Source organism: Asterias amurensis, chromosome 22, assembly GCF_032118995.1.
Source record: "Asterias amurensis chromosome 22, ASM3211899v1".
Taxonomy (NCBI): domain Eukaryota; kingdom Metazoa; phylum Echinodermata; class Asteroidea; order Forcipulatida; family Asteriidae; genus Asterias; species Asterias amurensis.
In genome coordinates, this window is record NC_092669.1 from 4,204,160 (window position 1) to 4,222,186 (window position 18,027).

Here is an 18,027-nt window from a genome sequence, read left to right on the forward strand (position 1 = left end):
AACGATCATTCGTACACGTGATCAGTCCATATTTGCATATCGTGAAATCCCGAAACGAACGGGACTGTGGGATGTCAACATGGCTGCCTCCAGTAGAAATTTGTTGTCCTGGGTAAGTTGAAATAAAATCTTTAAAACAATCCTTAAAATGTCTCTACTGCAAGTCGCAATTTGTCAGTTGGTTGGAGGTACTGCTGATTAATAACCATTAATTAATATTTGCCGATAAAAGTAAATTTTACAGTTAGTATTTACTGAGTAATTGGCTGTTTTTGTTACCCAAAAAGTGAGCAGCTGTATCTCGCATGCTGAGCTGAGCAGCTGAGCAGTTCAACAAAAACAAAAAGCCATATTTTTTTGACAGCTTTTGTGCCAACTGTGCAACCGTATTTCTAACAATATAATAGTAAAAATCAATGACGTTTTCTTATTTGTGACCGGGCAACATTTGAACAGTGTTTATAGCATGTATTATTTTAATCATATGTTGCTTGCTAAAATTGCATAATATTATTACTGATATTGGATGATTTTTTGTGTGTAAAAAATAGTAATACAATTTTTACAATAGAAAACTAAACAAGCAAGATGCCCCTCTCCAGCCCCGCCCCCTCCATCACACAAGTGAACCGTATTTTTTAATAAAAATAAATCAGGCGATGGTCAGAACATGGGGGTAGAATTAGCCATGGTCAGAACCCGGCAAACTGGGGATACATTAGCTAGTAACACTAGCAGTAGCAGCCAATCTCTCTCATTTCCAAATTCCATACACAAACATTGGTTTGTTATTAAATTGTATTAACAATATAATATTATTGTTATGATTTTCACAAATCAATAAATTGAATTCAGACTGTCTTTTATAGGATAGAGTAGATGTAGTCTCGTAAAGTTCATATTCTAACTAGTCTAGTGGATTATTGCAAAAACGGTGGTTAGCTTGGTAGGATTCAAACCCATGACCTTGTGATTGCAAGTCAAGCAGTCTAACCACTGGACCACATTGAGTTGAGATTGACCCATCCATATCCACACAAACATCTTCTTTCTTGTCTGTACATCCCCATCTGAGACAATAGCCAGTCAATAATATCCTCTGGACTCGCTCACTTCGAGCCTACGACCTTTGAAATTCTAGAGCAGTGTCTTCCAACAAGATTGTCCGGTAGTTTCATGTAGTACAACTACTACTACTGTACTACTCATCATCACCATCCTTCGTCCTCAGACGGAAAAGTAGAAGCAGCTTTGATGAAGTGGTGCCAGGTTGCTTTGTCCCTCATGAGTTGTTGGGTTTCGATTTGATTGAGATTTGTGTCTCTGGTGATGCTGTCTGTGTAGCTCATTTTCCTCCTGCCGCGATTTGGATGTCCGCCCGGAGCATTCCAGAAGACCAGATGTGATATAGGTTGATCAGCTGTATGCAAACAGTGGCAAGCAAACTGGAGACGTCTCCACTACTGCGTACTAGTTATCCAGAGCAAATTATAAGTTATATGTTTTGATTGTTACTTGTTTTTACAGGGGGCAAATAGCTTTGGGCAGTTGGCATTGGGTCACAACAGGGACTGCCTCATTCCAGAAGTCATTGTGCATCCCCCAGAGGGTGTAACAGCAGTCGCTGGAGGAGCAGGACACACTGCCTTATTGACGGGTGAGTTAACAAGCACAGAGCAGGGCCCAATTTCATAGAGCTGCTAAGCACAAAAACTTGCTTAGCATGAAATTTCTTCGCTGATAAAAACAGCATTACCAGCCAAATTTCCATTTGGCACATTAATTGCTCGTTACTTCTATTCACCTGATGTTTGCGTATTCTGAAAAATCACGTGAACATTTGATTGGTAATCCTGTTTTTTATCAAGGCAAAAATTTCATGCTAAGCAAATTTTTGTGCTTAGCAGCTCTATGAAATTGGGCCCTGTAGGTATCCAACCTCATTCCAATAGACAATGTGACCTATGTTTACATTCAACTGCCCTCTGTTGACAAAACACTGTATACGTCATGTTTCGCTGGGCCAAAAGGATTGCCTACACTTTCTAGCTGGCTGACAAAACACAGAGGTTCTGCCTGGCGGTATGCGCACAAATCGTGTTATGGTTTTCGCGTGACGCCAGAGGTCACATCGTCTATATGACTCATCAGGCTGGTGTTTATACCTGGTTTTTCCTTGGCCAAATAATACTTATAGTAATATTAGTGGCTTCTTATTACATGATAGCGCTCCTTTCTGTCACTCAGTGACACTCAAGGCGCTTCAACTGCTGGCTTCAATATTTAGTATCCTGTAAGGCATTTGCAAGTGAGGAGCAAGAACTGAGCTGTACATGTAGGTAGCCAACCTCATTCCAATATATGGCTTATCAGGCTGGTGTTAAAGGAACACGTTGCCTTGGATCAGATGAGTTGGTCTTTGAAAATCGTTTGTAACGGTTTTTTTATAAAATGCATATATGAAAGATGTTGTAAAAGTAGAATACAATGAGCCACACAAACATGCCTCGAAATTGCACGGTTTTCCTTTTACCTCGTCGACTTACACGGTCGGCCATTTATGGCAGTCAAACTTTTTACTCCCATAAATGGCCAACCATGTTAGTTCGCACAGTAAAAGGAAAACCACGCAATTTCGAGGCAAACTTGTGTGGATCATTGTATTCTACTTTTAAAACGTCTTTCCAAACAACCATATGCATTTTATAAAAAAGGGTTACAAATGCTTTTTATTGACCAACTCGTCCGATCCAAGGCAACGTGTTCCTTTAATGGGTGCGTTCAATTAGCTTCCCCGGGTCGACCCCACGATGCTCACTTGGGTGAGCCCCTGACAAGAGCTAATCGAACGAAAACTCACCCTCTCGTGGTGTAGTCGTGCACCGGGGCCAGACCCAAGCGACCCACTCCGCAAGCAGGGCACTTGGGGCTGACCCGAGTGAGCCCCTGTAATGAGGTTTAAAGCTATTCAAACGTACCGTGGCAGACCGGGGTCGAACCAGGAAAGCTAACGCACCCTATATCTGGTTTCCTTAGCCAAATTATACTACATGTAGATAATGATATCAGTGGCTTCTTACATGATAGCTCTCATATCCGTCACTCAGTGGCGCTCAAGGCGTTTCAACTATACTCCTGCAAGGCATGTGCGGGGCTATGTTTGTATTATAAGACATATTCCTTTTACATACAGTAGTACCCTGTAATGGTTTACACTGTGCTGTTTCAAATATGCAGCTAATCAAACCATAAACACTTGGGTGCACTGGGTTATTTTAACTGCGTTACACAACACACAGGACCAACAGCTTTACGTCCCAACTGAAGGACAAAGCATAATGGATTGGTAAAAGTGTCTTGATTAAGGACACAGGTGTCATGACTGGAATTCTAAAGCTGATTCTATTTTCTTGTTTTGAATATTTTGTATGACAGATAAAGGTAAAGTCTTCATGTGTGGCAGTAACTTCAAAGGCCAGCTTGGTTTAGGCCACACGCAAAATATGTACAGACTCGTTGAGGTGCCAGAGGTTCCGTTTGTTACTAAGATAGCATGTGGCTGGGATCACACTCTAGCAATAACAGGTGAGGGTTTTGATTTATTTATTTGTTTGTTTATTTATTTATTTATTTATTGATAATTATCAACAGTAGTTAACAGCACTGGACACTATTAGTGTGTTTATGCGCATGCCCATCGTGTTTTTGGTGAAAGTGGAAGGAAATTTTGATCTTGTAAGGGTTGGGTAATTATCTATTATGTTATAGGAATCTTTATGAGGGAAAATTGTTTCCTCTTTGAAGTGAGTTTGACCTAGGGTCGATTTCACAAAGAGTTAGGACTAGTCCTACCTAGGAGATACACAAATTGCATGGATAGTCCTAAGTTAGGAGGAGTAACTGGGGTTGATTTCACAAAGAGTTAGGACTAGTCCTAACTTAGGACTAGTCCTAGGAGATACACAAATTGCATGGATAGTCCTAGGTTAGGAGGAGTATTACTGGTCCTAACTTGAGATAAGACTAGTCCTAACTCTTCGTGAAATCCACCCCAGAGTGTTTTTCCCAAAGTACCTGTGCCTCTTTATCAAGAAGTTAAGAACATCAAATTCAAACTCTGGTGTTTCTGATCAGCACAGTGTGGGTTCGAGTCCCAGTTGTGACAAGCTTGTTCTTAAGCAAGGCGCTTAAAGGCGGTGGACACTATTGGTAATTACTCAAAATAATTGTTAGCATAAAAGCTTACTTTGTAACAAGCATTGGAGAGCTGTTGATAGTATAAAACATTGTGGGAAACGGCTCCATCTGATGTAACGTAGTTTTCGAGAAAGACGTTTTCGAGAAAGAAGTAATTTTCCACGGATTTGATTTTGAAACCTAAGAATTAGATTTTGAGGTCTCGAAATCAAGCATCTGAAAGCACATAACTCTGTGTGACAAAGGTGTTTTTTTCACAGGACTCAGGAAAGTACTGAGTATACAGTGCTAACACACATCGGTGCATGGGTAAAAAAACAATTAATATTCTTTATCCCCGATGCAAATTTAACATCTCTTATTATTGTGAGAATTGGCTCCGTCTGAAGTAACGTAGTTTTCGAGAAAGAAGTTATTTTCTACTAAAATGTTTGGTATTGTGATTTTCCAGATGCAGGAAGTTTGTACTCCTGGGGCTCCAATATGTTTGGTCAGCTTGCCCACACGACAAATTGTCCAGCCAGAATAGGTGTAAGTACCAGGCATTTGATTTCTCAGCATTTTCCAAATCTTCAAAATCTCCTTCAGCCTTCAAATTTTCTTTAATCCCACACAATGATGTCTGAAATGTTAAATGATAAATCTCCTAAGCCTGAAACTTATTTACTCAAAACATTTGTTGGCATACAAACTTACTTTGTAATGAGCAATGGAGAGCTGTTGATAGTGTAAAACATTGTGAGAAACGGCTCCCTCTGAAGTAATGTACTTTTGAGAAAGAAGTAATTTCTTACGAAAATAAAAAAAAAGACTTCAACCTGAAGCCTTGTATTGAAAACCTGAAAGCAGACGAATTTGTGCAACAAGGGTGTTTTTTCGTTCATTATTCTCTTGCAACTTTGATGACAAAATGAGTCAAAATTTTCACAGAGTTGTTATTTTATGCATATGATATGTTGGGATACACCAAGTGAGAATACTGGTAGTTGATAATTACCAAACATGTCCAGGGGTGGATTTCACAAAGAGTTAGGACTAGTCTTATCTCGAGTTAGGTCCAGTTACTCGTCCTAACTTAGGGCTATCCATGCAATTTGTATATCGCCTAGGACTAGTCCTAAGTTAGGACTAGTCCTAACTCTTTGTGAAATCGACCCCAGTGCCTTCAGGTCCGACACTTTACCCCATTAGGTTTCTTACAGTATTCTAACTCCATATTATTTTGCAGGAATTTCCCCAAGGTTATAAGATTACAGATATTGCCGCCGGCCTCAGGCATTCACTGGCCGTAACGGAAAACGGCCAGGTCTGGTCGTGGGGGAGTGGATCCAAAGGTCAACTTGGAAGGCTCGAGACCCAGACAGGAGGGCAAGGGGCAGTGGGTCAGACGCCAGAGAGGTCAAATAAACCTGAAAGAGGTAAGCACATGGAAACCATTTTTTCGATGACCCACATTTTCCAATTGCTGGATTGAGATTTACCTCTTTTCATTGTGCTTGGCTTAAAATTGTAAAACTGCAATGGAGAGCTGAATGTTTTAAAAGTAGAATACAATGATTCACACAAATTTGCTTCGAAATTGCGTGGCTTACCTTGCGAACTGACATGGTCGGCCATTTATGAGAGTATGTATTTTATAACAAACGGTTACAAACGCTTTTCAAAGACCAACTCGACTGTTCCAAGGCAAACTGTTCCTTAAGTACTACCCGTGCGGAATGTAGAAAATCTGCCGGGGCTACTGCTTTTGCTTTAGTGGAGCGCGTGGACTTCTCATTATACTCCTCTCTTAATATTTATGCATGACGTCATAATAGACCGATCCATTACGCCCCGCCTCCTTACCAGTTGACAAATCACAGCCGCGAAACCCAATCACCATTAGTGCAAAGATCACCAAACGGTTCAAATGGTGATCAGATTTCGCGGTTGGGATTGGTCAATGATAATTGGGCCTGGCTTAATGGATCGGTGTATTCTTACCCAAAATGAGGCTATGGGCGCACGTCCCCCATCACTTGCAGTGGCTGCGCCCATCGCCTTGTTTTGAGTTAGCATTGTGATGTACCACATACATAAATATTAAGAGAGGCGTTTTACCTTCATTGTTGCAGAGTGAGTTCTTAATTGGTCTCAATGTTTCGACTAGACTGCTCTACATGCTCTAGTTGAAACTTTGGGAGACTTAAAAGTGTGAGATATGTCGGCACAGAGTTTGATCAACCGTTAGCTGACCAGATACATTATTGATACAGAAGTTGGCAAACATTTTTGGGGAACAATAAACTGCGAAGACACAATTTTCATGTTTTGCTGATATCTAAGTCTGACTAAAATTTGATTTTGATTTTCAGTGGACTTTGGTGAGGAAGAGGTGAAGATTGTGCAAGCTGCCGCTGGGGCAAACCACAGTGTCGCATTATCAGGTAAGTGTTCATGTACTGTATATCGCTATTCAATTCAATTCAAGAATACATTTATTTCCATACTCTCATAAAAGAATAGCAACAGTCAAATGATTGTTATTATGTCAAGAATAATTTCCCTCATGAACTTTTTTGTTTTTGTTGCTGTAGATGAAGGACTTTTATATGTCTGGGGAGAAAACAAACGTGGGCAGCTCGGAGTGGAGCCTTCTGGGGAGACTGGAGGCAAGAAGGACATCATACCCAAGCCTATGTGTTTAAGTAGGGAGCTGTTTGGTGGTAGATCGGTCTCAACAATTCACTCCGGATGGACGCATATGGTAGCAATCTTAGGTAAGTTGACAGTGTAGAGCCTTAAAGGGAACATATACCTTTGATTTTTGAAACTGTTCAATTGTTTTAAAGGCACTGGACACTATTCAGCTAATGGTAATTACTCAAAATAATTGTTAGCATTAAGACGAAGTTGGTAACGAGCAATGGAGAGCTGTTGATAGTATAAAGCATTGTGAGAAACGGCTCCCTCAGCTCCCTCGGCTCCCTATGAAGTATCAATGTTTTTGAGACACTTGTACTTGTCCTAGATGGCCAGAGTACTTGTACCCAAGAACCACTCGGCCACCCTATGACTTGTCAGGACCCGATACATCACACTCAAAACTACTGGACTACAATTTTGTTAACCGGAGCCGTAGCGCAGACCGCGCAATGAGAGCCAATTGAACGGGGTTGGGGCCTTAAGAGATATGGCTGGGATTGTAGTATTCTTCGGTCACCCTAGTACTCGACATTACTTGGTACTTAAAGGCAGTGGACATTATTGGTAATTACTCAAAATAATTATTAGCATAAAACCTTACTTGGTAACGAGTAATGGGGAGAGGATGATAGTATAAAACATTGTGAGAAACGGCTCCTTCTGAAGTGACGTAGTGTTCAAGAAAGACAAATAATTTTCCGCAAATTTTGATTTTGAGACCTCAGATTTCGAATTTGAGGTCTGGAAATCAAGCATCTGAAAGCACACAATTTCGTGTGACAAGGTGTTTGTTCTTTCATTATTATCTCGCAACTTCAACGACCAATTGAGCTCAAACTGAGTTTTATTTTTTGCATATGTTGAGATACAACGTACACTAAGTCAGAAGACTGGTCTTTGACAATTACCAATAGTGACTATTGTCTTTAACTGTAAAGTACTCAAATACAACACTCGTAGCATCACACACAAGCAGACATCATAATGATTTTAATTTGGTGTCATTGTCTGAAACACAGATGACCGTACCGTGGTCTCATGGGGGCGTAATGATTACGGCCAGCTCGGACGGCTAACCGAGTCCGAGGGAAATGATGAAGCTGAAGAGGAGGAAGTAGACGCTAGCGGGGACAGTGCAGCGCGGAGTACCAGCAAGAATAGCAGTGTCCCGGAGGAAGTGCCGCTACTCAAGAATTGCACTCAGGTATTGTAATATTTTATTTGGTAATTTACAATTAAAGATGTTTATTTGAATCGGGGATAAGGAATTTTAATTTTGGTGTGACCCATACACACTGGTGTGTATTAGCACTGTATACTTTCTAGAGCAGTGTCTTACCAACTAGACCATCGAGATTGCCTGGTAGCTAGAGGCAGTTTGAATCCTATGTTTTTAGCAGCGGATACCGCAACGTTATGGATGTTAAATTTGCATCAGGGATAAAGACTATTAATTTTGGTTTTACCCTTATACACTCAGTACTTTCTAGAGCAGTGTCTTACCAACTAGTTAGACCATCGAGAGTGCCTGGTAGCTAGAGGCAGTTTGAATCCTATGTTTTTAGCAGCGGATACCGCAACGCTATGGATGTTAAATTTGCATCGGGGATAAAGACTATTAATTTTGGTTTTACCCTTATACACTCAGTACTTTCTAGAGCAGTGTCTTACCAACTAGACAGGGGTTGCCCTTAACTTTTTTTTCAACTGGCCAGCATGACCAGTTGGCTTGATTTTTCACTGGTCCGCATGTGGTCATTTGTCAAGGCGATTGAAGCTACTTTTGTCAGCTATCGCGTACTTTCACCAATATAGGGCGTCTATTCTCACGCTATCGAATATTCAGCGTCACTTCGAGTGATTTTTTTACGTTTTATCCAAACCTTGAGTGAATGTTTTCAACGTTTTATTCGAGCCTAAAAATAGTTAAAAAAATATTCATATTTCTGTAGTACCGCTGCCGATATTTTTGACTGGTCAGCTGGACCAGTTGGCAAGGTGTTTCAGCTGGTCCGCCGCGATTTCTACTGGCATTTGGCCAGCGGACCTGCATTAAGGTCGAACGCTGCTAGACCATCGAGATTGCCTGGTAGCTAGAGGCAGTTAAAATCTTATGTTTTTAGCAGCGGGTACCGCAATGTTATGGATGTTAAATTTGCATCGGGGATAAGACTATTAATTTTGGTTTTACCCTTACACCGATGTGTGTGTAAGCACTGTATACTCAGTACTTTCCCGAATCATGTGAAAACTAAAAATCACAGGCATATTACTTGGGTAGGATTCAAGCACACGGCCCTTGCAATTCTAGAGCAGTGTCTTACCAACTAGAACACTGAGATTCTGCGGTAGCTATGAGTCAGTTTGATTTTACAACTCTAGAAATGCATCGGCTTCTCCTGCAACTCCTTTTTGCGTATTGCATGAACCAACCTTTTTTTAGTGCAAATTTTATCATACAATTATCTTGTTTTGATTTGGTTTTAGGTCGCATGTGGAGCGGAACACAACTTGGCAATTACAGGTAAGAAAAAATTAAGATACTTAAGAAGCGAACAAGGCCTATCTTTCTTTTTGTGGATGTTCAATTTGCAATGGGGATAACGAATACTCATTTTGATCTTAGCCATATTGACCGATGTGTGTTTGTAGCACTGTATACTCGTAACTTTCTTGAGTTCTGTGAAAAAATTACTGGCATATTGCTTGGCTGGGATTCAAATCCATGACCCTTACGATACTAATTGAAACGTTGTTTGAGCAATAACTCAAGAAGAACTTGGTATATAAAAAATAAAACTAGCCTATTGTTCTTTGACCCCCCCAGAACAAGCATCTGAAAACACACAACTTCGTATGACAAGGGTGTTTTTTCTTTCATTATTATCTCGCAACTTCAACGACCAAGGTAGCTCAAATTTTCACAGGTTTGTTATTTTATGCATATGTTGATATACACCAATTAAGAAGACTGGTCCAGCCGTCGATTTCACAAAGAGTTAGGACTCGTCTTATCTTGAGTTAGGACGAGTATTCGTCCTAACTTAGGATTAATCTTAAAGGTCTGCATGCTACAGTGCAGGGTTGGGACTCGTCCTAAGTCCTAAGATAAGTCTTAAGTTAGGAAGAGCTCGGTGAAATCAACGGCAGTGTCTTTAATAAGTAAGTAATCTTGTCTTTTCCGCTATTTCAGAGGACCAGGTTCTTCTTGCGTGGGGATGGAACGAGCACGGCATGTGCGGTGACGGGCGGGTCATTGACCTCCGCATCCCCAAGAAAGTCGACACCCGCCTCGGCGGGAAGCCAGTACTAATAGGCTGTGGGGCTGGCCACTGCCTCGCCCTGTGTCAAGGATGTGAGTAAAGAGACCGGCACCAGACTGAATCTCTACTATTCCTAGGTGGGGATAGGTCATTGATGCTACAATTGCTGGCCGCGGTTCTGTGAGTACTGCATGGTGACATTTTTTATTCCTACTACTGCTTGTACTACTAACAAACGTTACCCAATTGAAGATGGCTCTACTACATTGGTGGCCATGTTGTTTTTTTCTAAACTGTTTAAAGACATTTGCAGCTGCAACGTTTAACACCATTTTACCCCCAATGACATAAATAAAATAATATAATACTTGTAAAGCGCAACATAGTATCAACCTAACAAGAGTAAGAACACGCTTGTCATGACTGGGACTCGAATCCACACGCTGCTGATAATAATAATATCAAAGTCTTATATAGTGCACATATCTACCAGACACGGTACTCAAGGCAAACTTTGCAAAGTATATACAAACTTCAAGAAAGATAGGTTATTGCAGTGATGAATTCTGAGTCCCAGTTATGTACCACCTTACAAGGGTTTACAAGGTGCTACGGTGGATTCAGCAGCCACAGCGAGGAACACTGGGGCAAACCCTTTCTCTTTTCGATAAGTGCACTGGGTTCTTTTACATGCGTTACACAACACAAGGGACCAACGGCTTTGCATCCCATCCGAAGGACGTAGCAATGGTTAAGAGTCTTGCTTAAAGACACAAGTGTCACGGCTGGGGGTTCGAACCCACGCTCTGTTGATCAGAAACACCAGAGTTTGAATTCCGAGCTCTTAAAGGCAGTGGACACTATTGGTAATTTTCAAAGACTAGCCTTCACAGTTGGTGTATCTCAACATATGCATAAAATAACAAACCTGTGAAAATTTGAGTTTAATCGGTTGTCAAAGTTGTGAGATAATAATGAAAGAAAAAACACCCCTGTCACACGAAGTTGTGTGCTTTCAGATGCTTGAATCTGAGGTCTTGAAATCAAATTTGTGGAAAATTACTCCCCTCTCGAAAACGAGCCGTTTCTCACAATATTTTATACTATCAACAGCTCCCGTTACTTGTTTCCAAAAAAGGTTTTAAGCTAATAATTATTTTGAGTAATTACCAATAGTGTCCACTGCCTTTAAACCACTGTGGTAAAAGTCTCTTCAGAGAGGAACGACTTTTCCCTCATGGAGATTCCTTTAACATGATAGAATTACCCGACCTTGACAAGACCAAAATTTCCTTCCCTTTTGCCAAAAACATGTTGGGCATGCGCATAAAAACACGACTCGCCTCGGCAATCAAAGGCATGTAATGTTTTGTGGAGTGCACCCCAGTCCTTGCAGTCACGTTGGCGTTATCGACTTATACAATTTATAAACCATCTATGATACAACTCACGTCCTTGCTCACAGCTATGGAGAAACAATCTAGTAGTACAAGTATGTAAGTAGAAATAACAAAGAGGGCGGTATTGTCTGTAACATTTTGACATTATTATTGTTCACTTTTATCTTTTTGCATTTATTCATTATTCGTACTATTCATTTATTCAGAATTTTTCATGTTTATCCTTTTGTTAAATTGTTATTGGTATTAATAGATTAAATTTTGTTAACGCTTTTTTTCAAAACATAATGGACTTTAATAAGTCGAGGTTTAAGACAGCAGCGGTGAAGTCTGCAGTAGTCTGGCGCTTGCTGGACAACAATAAGAGTTGTGACTGCAGGAGGCGGGTTACCAGGGCTATTATTCATGGCTGAATATGGGCTGGTCTGAAGCCAGGAAGTACGGTGCATTGTGGGATGTAATCCTACCAAATAATGCAGAAGCGAAAAAAATGCGACGTAAGCCAAAGTAATTGCACGTTCAATGTTGACAAGAACAAACTGCCATTTTGAATCAACCAAATTTGGCACATGGGGCAATTATCGCACTGCTACAGGTTTCGCTAAATAACAGCAGCAACATTTTTTGTGATGGAGCCCGACATACTGGGTAGGGGTCTGTCACAAATCCATCAGAATCCTCCAGAAAGGTAACACAACAGGCCTGTATGCTTCAGTTCTGAAAGGGCAAGGGCACCAAGGCATTTTTTTCCTTGGTATAAGGGCACACTATGAGGAAGTTATTTTCTACTGGAACATTTCAAGGGCACCAGTGCAATGACCGGGGAGGGGGGGGGGGGGGTTGGTTGGTTGGAGGCAATCGCCCCTCGTTGCCACCCTGAAGTATCAGGCCTGCACAACACCCAAATGTTTTGTTTGCCATTGCCCTAAACCATGTAAACTAAGGGTACAGCTGCGATTTATGCTAACAGCCGCAACATTCTGGCATTCTGACAATTCTGGCTAGGTGTCTGCTACAAATCCATCAAAATGGTAACACAACACCCTAATGTTTGGTTTGCCCTGGCCCTATGCTAAGAGTGGATGATTTGGTTCGTGCAGCACCAAATTCATCAACATTCAAGGGAAGAAGTTGGTGTTGGCGAAGGTTATGTAGTGAGGTTTGGTTTTATGAAGGGTAATTGAAAAGGGAAATTTTGAGGCGTGCCTGCGGGTTAACCGTGATTGATATTTCATGTCTTTAAGCAGGTTTGGAAGGCTGCAAGGGGTCTATTGCACTAAGGGCCCAATTTCCAATAAGCTGTTTAGCAGAAAATGCTGCTTGTTTAATGAGCTAGGATGAAAGGTTCTCCCCGTCCATCCACAAGCTAGCATATTGGGCTAATTGCGTGATTTGCGTGCAGATGTAGCCTTGCTCATGGCAGTCGCATTATTCGCTTCAAACAAGACGCCGCTGTAAACCCACCCGTATAATAATAAGAATAACCCGTTTTTATATAGCGCTTTTCACACCCGGAGTGCATCCCAAAGCGCTTCACATTATTACCCCTGGTCACTGGGCCTTAATTGACTCCTTAAACCATCTCAGCTTCTTGGTGGAGTGTGCAGCCTTGTGCAACATTAATATGAGCTACTCGGCTAAATCATTCACAAGAACCATCTCTGCCCTCACAGGTACCCATTTACTCCTGGGTGGAGAGAAGCAATGATAGTAAAGTATCTTGCTCAGGGACACAAGTGCCACTGTGCGTGGTGTGTGTAATCACACCGCATGACCCGCCCGTATACACACTGTCACATTGCTGAATACTCGTCGTATAACTACTGTGCACAAGTCATCCGCACTTGTACCACTAACCGCATGCGAAGACGCATGAGGATGTGTATGGGGCGTTGTGTTGTGCGATGTGTTATAGGGGTGGGCTTTGTACAGAGCAGCGTGCTCTTTTTTTTTTCAGAGTGATAATTCCACTGCCTTGAGCAAGGCTAGTGCAGGAGCTGCACATTTTGGCTGATACATTTGAACAAAAGGATATTTATTTGTTTTCTTTTTCTTATAAATTAAACCCAAAGAAATCCATATAGAATTCTCCAGTTTGATAAACCCTAAGTAGACAACATTCTGAAGCATTCCTAACCCATACCCCTGCTTCGGCCAAACATCTTAAAGTATGGATCCAGAATGCTCAACAGATTTTTTAAAACCTGGGGAGAACCATGTGTACAAACGGCTTCTTGTATCTTTGGTCCTGTTATAAAACCACTGAGTGACAGATTCATTAATAATATAGTAGTTTGCTTAAAGGCACTGGACACTATTGGTTTATGTCAAAGGCAAGTCTTCTCACTTGGTGTATCTCAACATATGCATAAAATAACAAACCTGTGAAAATTTGAGCTCAATTGGTCGTCGTAGTTGTGAGATAACAATGAAAGAAAAAACACCCTTGTCACACGAAGTTGTGTGCTTTCACATGCTTGATTTTGAGACCTTGAAATCTAATTCTGAGGTCTTGAAAACAAATTTGTGAAAATTACTTCTTTCTCGAAATTTACGTTACTTCAGAGGGAGCCGTTTCTGACGATGTTTTATACTATCAACAGCTCCCTGTTACTTGTTACCAAGTAATGTTTTATGCTAATAATTATTTTGAGTAGTTACCAATAGTGTTCACTGCCTTTAAAGGCACTGGACACCTTTGGTTTTGTCAAAGACCAGTCTTCTCACTTAACATATCCAAAAAAACAACCATGTGAATATTTTGGACTTAATTGGTCTTCGAAGATGCTAGAAATTAATGAAAGAAAAAAACACCCTCGTTGCACAAATTGTTTGCTTCCAGATGCCTAAGAAAAAGGCGACAGGCCTGAAGTCTTTTATGATTTGGGGTTAGAAATTACTTCTTTCTCAAAAACTACATTACTTCAGAGGGAGCCGTTTCTCACAATGTTTTATACGACCAACAGCTCTTCATTGCTCGTTCCCAAGTAAGTTTTTATACTTACAATTATTTTGGGTAATTACCAATAGTGTCCAGTGCCTTTAAATCCTTAGCCCTGAAGTTATATTTCACACTATTCCTGCTCGTTAAAGAATGATAATTAGTTGCATTTTGAAGGGCAGTAACATGTCTAATTTCTTGCAAGTTGTTTTGTGTCGTTTTAAGGGAACGTTGACATCTCTAAATTTTTACTATTTTTTTTTTGTTCGAAGCTCTTCTTTTTTTTGCCATTATAATATGTTTGCCGAAGTATTTTCCTCAATCTATAATTATATCTTTAATGATCATAGTAAAATATAAAACTCATACCTATTGGTTTGAGAAATTATCGCTTTAAATTTACAAAGTTTTAAATTTTTTAGATTATTTGTTTGTTTATTCTTTATCCCTTTATTATATTGTTTTGTTTTCCGATGTATTATGAAAATAGAACTGCTAAAAAGGATATTTAGGAACCATAATGTCTGAATCTCAAATAACATGTAACTAAAGGTTGACTATTTTGACTCGACCCAGACTAGTCGTCCATTGGTCGACTACTGTGGTTGACCATTTGGACTCAGGCTCAAGCCCATGGTTCCTTTCGTGGTTGCGATAGCCTGTTCTATGCTAACATGTGTCAGCCAGTGGCACTATTTCATTTGAAAAGGCTGAGGGCAATGCAGTTTTAAAACCATGGTACCGATGGTTGACTAGACTTCCAAATGAGTTGTTCTAATGAGTATGTCACTGCCATAGAAACAGAACCCAGAGAACGCTGAGCTCGGCCACCCTCTGTGTCGTCTGTGGACGCGGTGCATCGATACCGCGCGATACGCATGCATGGCAAAATGATCATCGTGTAAGACGCATGTATGGCAAAATGGCTAGATGTCAGCGCACATAGACCATTTCTAGTGTGTTCATTGGTCAATGATGATGTCATCGTATGGCAAAAGATTTTGCCATACACACGCGTAACAAAAATGGCGTATGCGCGTCCATAAAAATGGTCTCACAATGAGACCACACCCACAATGAGACACTCAGCCTTCTTCGGGTTCTGTTTCTATGGTCACTGCGCATGTATGTGGCTGGTCAGTTGTCAATCACGGGTCAACTAAATGTGTGCACTCAAACTTGCCCTTTGTTGTACTTAACAGCTTTGTGGTTTTTTTCATCATTGGTTCATATTTTTAACTCACCTATTTTCATATGAACTTAAGAAATCCTGTCATCCTTTGACAAAATATTTTATTAATGTTTTCATTTATTTTCCACTTTTGTTCCTCTCAACACCATGTTCACTTGTTATTTTCAATGTTTGAAAAGGGAGTTTTGAAAACTGATGGCATTTCATTGATCAGAATTCATCAGTTAACAAATAATCCCTGCAGTGTTTTGTTTGAATCAGTATTCAGGTTGTACAACCAATACAAATTTATTTGCAGAGTATGTGCATGTTTTGATTATACATGCATACCAGGGCCCAATTTCATGGCTCTGCTTACCGCCGAATTCTGCGCTTACGAACACGATTCCTGCTTACAAGCAAGCGCCAAATTTTTGCGCTAGCCTTGTAAGTGTAGAATGCCTAGTAACGTGGAGTACGCACGCGCAGAAGCCAAAATTCGCCGCTAACCCGTGAAATAGGCTTGCCGTAAGCACAGAATTCCCTGCTTCCGTAAGCGCCGAATTCCCTGCTTACGGTAAGCAGAGCCATGAAATTGGGTCCAGCTGATGCATACCAAGCCTATAGACGATGTGACCTGTGACATTACATGTTTACAAAAGAGCCACCCTTATTTCACACAAAAATTAAAATTGGTCGTAACTGCAAATCGATCGTAGTTGCTTAGTAAAGTGTGATGTCACAATACAAATCACTATGGTAATTCTGAAAATTTGTCTTACGATGGGTTTTATTGCTTTGTGAAATCAAACCCTGGGCTTCCTGCTGGCACGATTTGTACACAGCCTAATGGAAGAAAACATAAAATCCTATATTTTATGGAGATTGCACTGTCCAATTCTTTTCAACTTTTGATATGATGAAAGGGGGCACATCTCAAAAATTGTCCAGCTTTTACTTTTATAACTCTTGGATTATGTGGAAATTATGACACAAATTGTCAATTTTCCAATATGACCAGTGCAGTATCTTGCCTACCAAACTAATGGTGTACATGGTCACACTTATTGGAACCACAGGTCACATGGTTATAGGCTAGGCGCAAGTCAAACAACTATTCAATCCTTGCTTAGGCATGAACTATTTGTGTGTTTAAGCCAATGTTAGACACGAGAAGCAAGACAAGGCATTAGTAATTTTACCTGTTTTAAAAGTGTAAGCACTGCCAATGTAAAGCTGAACAGTGCATTCGATTAAATTAAGGGTAAGATAATTATTATTACCAAATTCATAAAGTTGCTCAGCGGATGAACTTGCTTAAAGGCAGTGGACACTATTGGTAATTGTCAAAGACCAGTCTTCTCACTTGGTGTATCTCAACACATGCATACAATAACAAACATGTGAACATTTAAATCAGTTGGTCGTCGAAGTTACGTCCGAGACAATTATAAAAGAAAAAAAAACACCCTTGTCACACGAAGTTGTCTGCTTTCAGATGCTTGATTTCAAAACCTCAAATTCTAAATCTGAGGTCTCGAAATCAAATTCGTAGAAAATTACTTCTTTCTCGAAAACTATGATACTTCAGAGGGAGCCATTTCTCACAGTGTGTTATACTATCAACAACTCCCCATTACTCGTTACCAAATAAGGTTTTATGCTGCTAATTATTTTGAGTAATTACCAATAGTGTCCACTGCCTACTGTCCACTGTAACAAGACGACACTACTGGACATAAGCTGGTAAAATTTATTGCTCGGCAAGATTATTCTTTTCTAAGCAAGTTTGTGCTCTTGACAGCTTTATGGAAATGGCTTTAATGAAATAATTGTTTGCATAGTCATACTTTTTAAAGAGCATTGTTAAGCATCAGACCGAAAACCAGATTTGATCTTGAGATTCTGATAAAATTGATGTAACACAGACGTCATTTGACGTCGTTTTTAAAGGCACTTGACACCTTTGGTATTTTGTCAAAGACCAGTCATCTCATATGGTGTGTCCCTACATATGCGTAAAATAACAAATCCATGAAAATTTTGACAAAAATGTTCATCGAAGTTGCAAGAGAATAACGCACGAAAACTAACCTTGTATGCACAAAATGTGTGTGTTTTCAGATGTCTTATAAAAGGCTTCAGGCCCGAAGTCTTTAATTATTTGAGTGACAAATTACCCCTTTCTCAAAACCATGTTACTTCAGAGGGAGCCGTTTCTCGCAATGTTTTATCCAATTCATAAACCATGTGCATAGCGTACATTTTGGAAACCACAGGATTTTGCTCCTGTCGGTGCTCAGGCTTTTACTGAAGCAATTTCAAAACCGCATATTTAAAAGACACGGCTCTGAAATGGTTAAGGTGCAT

General features: G+C 40.3%; 1 protein-coding gene across 1 annotated transcript; it reads left to right on the plus strand.

Moving 5' to 3' along the window:
- The first annotated feature begins 70 nt into the window (after nucleotides 1-70).
- LOC139954042 (secretion-regulating guanine nucleotide exchange factor-like) lies at nucleotides 71-12,363 on the plus strand. The gene is made up of 10 exons (XM_071953705.1): nucleotides 71-112; nucleotides 1,528-1,657; nucleotides 3,436-3,585; nucleotides 4,649-4,728; nucleotides 5,426-5,615; nucleotides 6,552-6,623; nucleotides 6,774-6,956; nucleotides 7,902-8,086; nucleotides 9,370-9,406; nucleotides 10,076-12,363. Exons 1-10 carry the CDS (start codon nucleotides 80-82, stop codon nucleotides 10,243-10,245), a joined length of 1,230 nt encoding a protein of 409 aa, XP_071809806.1. The 5' UTR covers nucleotides 71-79; the 3' UTR covers nucleotides 10,246-12,363.
- Nucleotides 12,364-18,027: the final 5,664 nt, after the last annotated feature.

Coding starts and splice junctions, on each gene's coding strand:
- LOC139954042 (XM_071953705.1), top strand. CDS start 80: ATGGCTGCCTCCAGTAGAAATTTGTTGTCCTGG. Junction 6,957..7,901: donor GCATATGGTAGCAATCTTAG/GTAAGTTGACAG, acceptor TCTGAAACACAG/ATGACCGTACCGTGGTCTCA. Junction 9,407..10,075: donor ACACAACTTGGCAATTACAG/GTAAGAAAAAAT, acceptor CCGCTATTTCAG/AGGACCAGGTTCTTCTTGCG.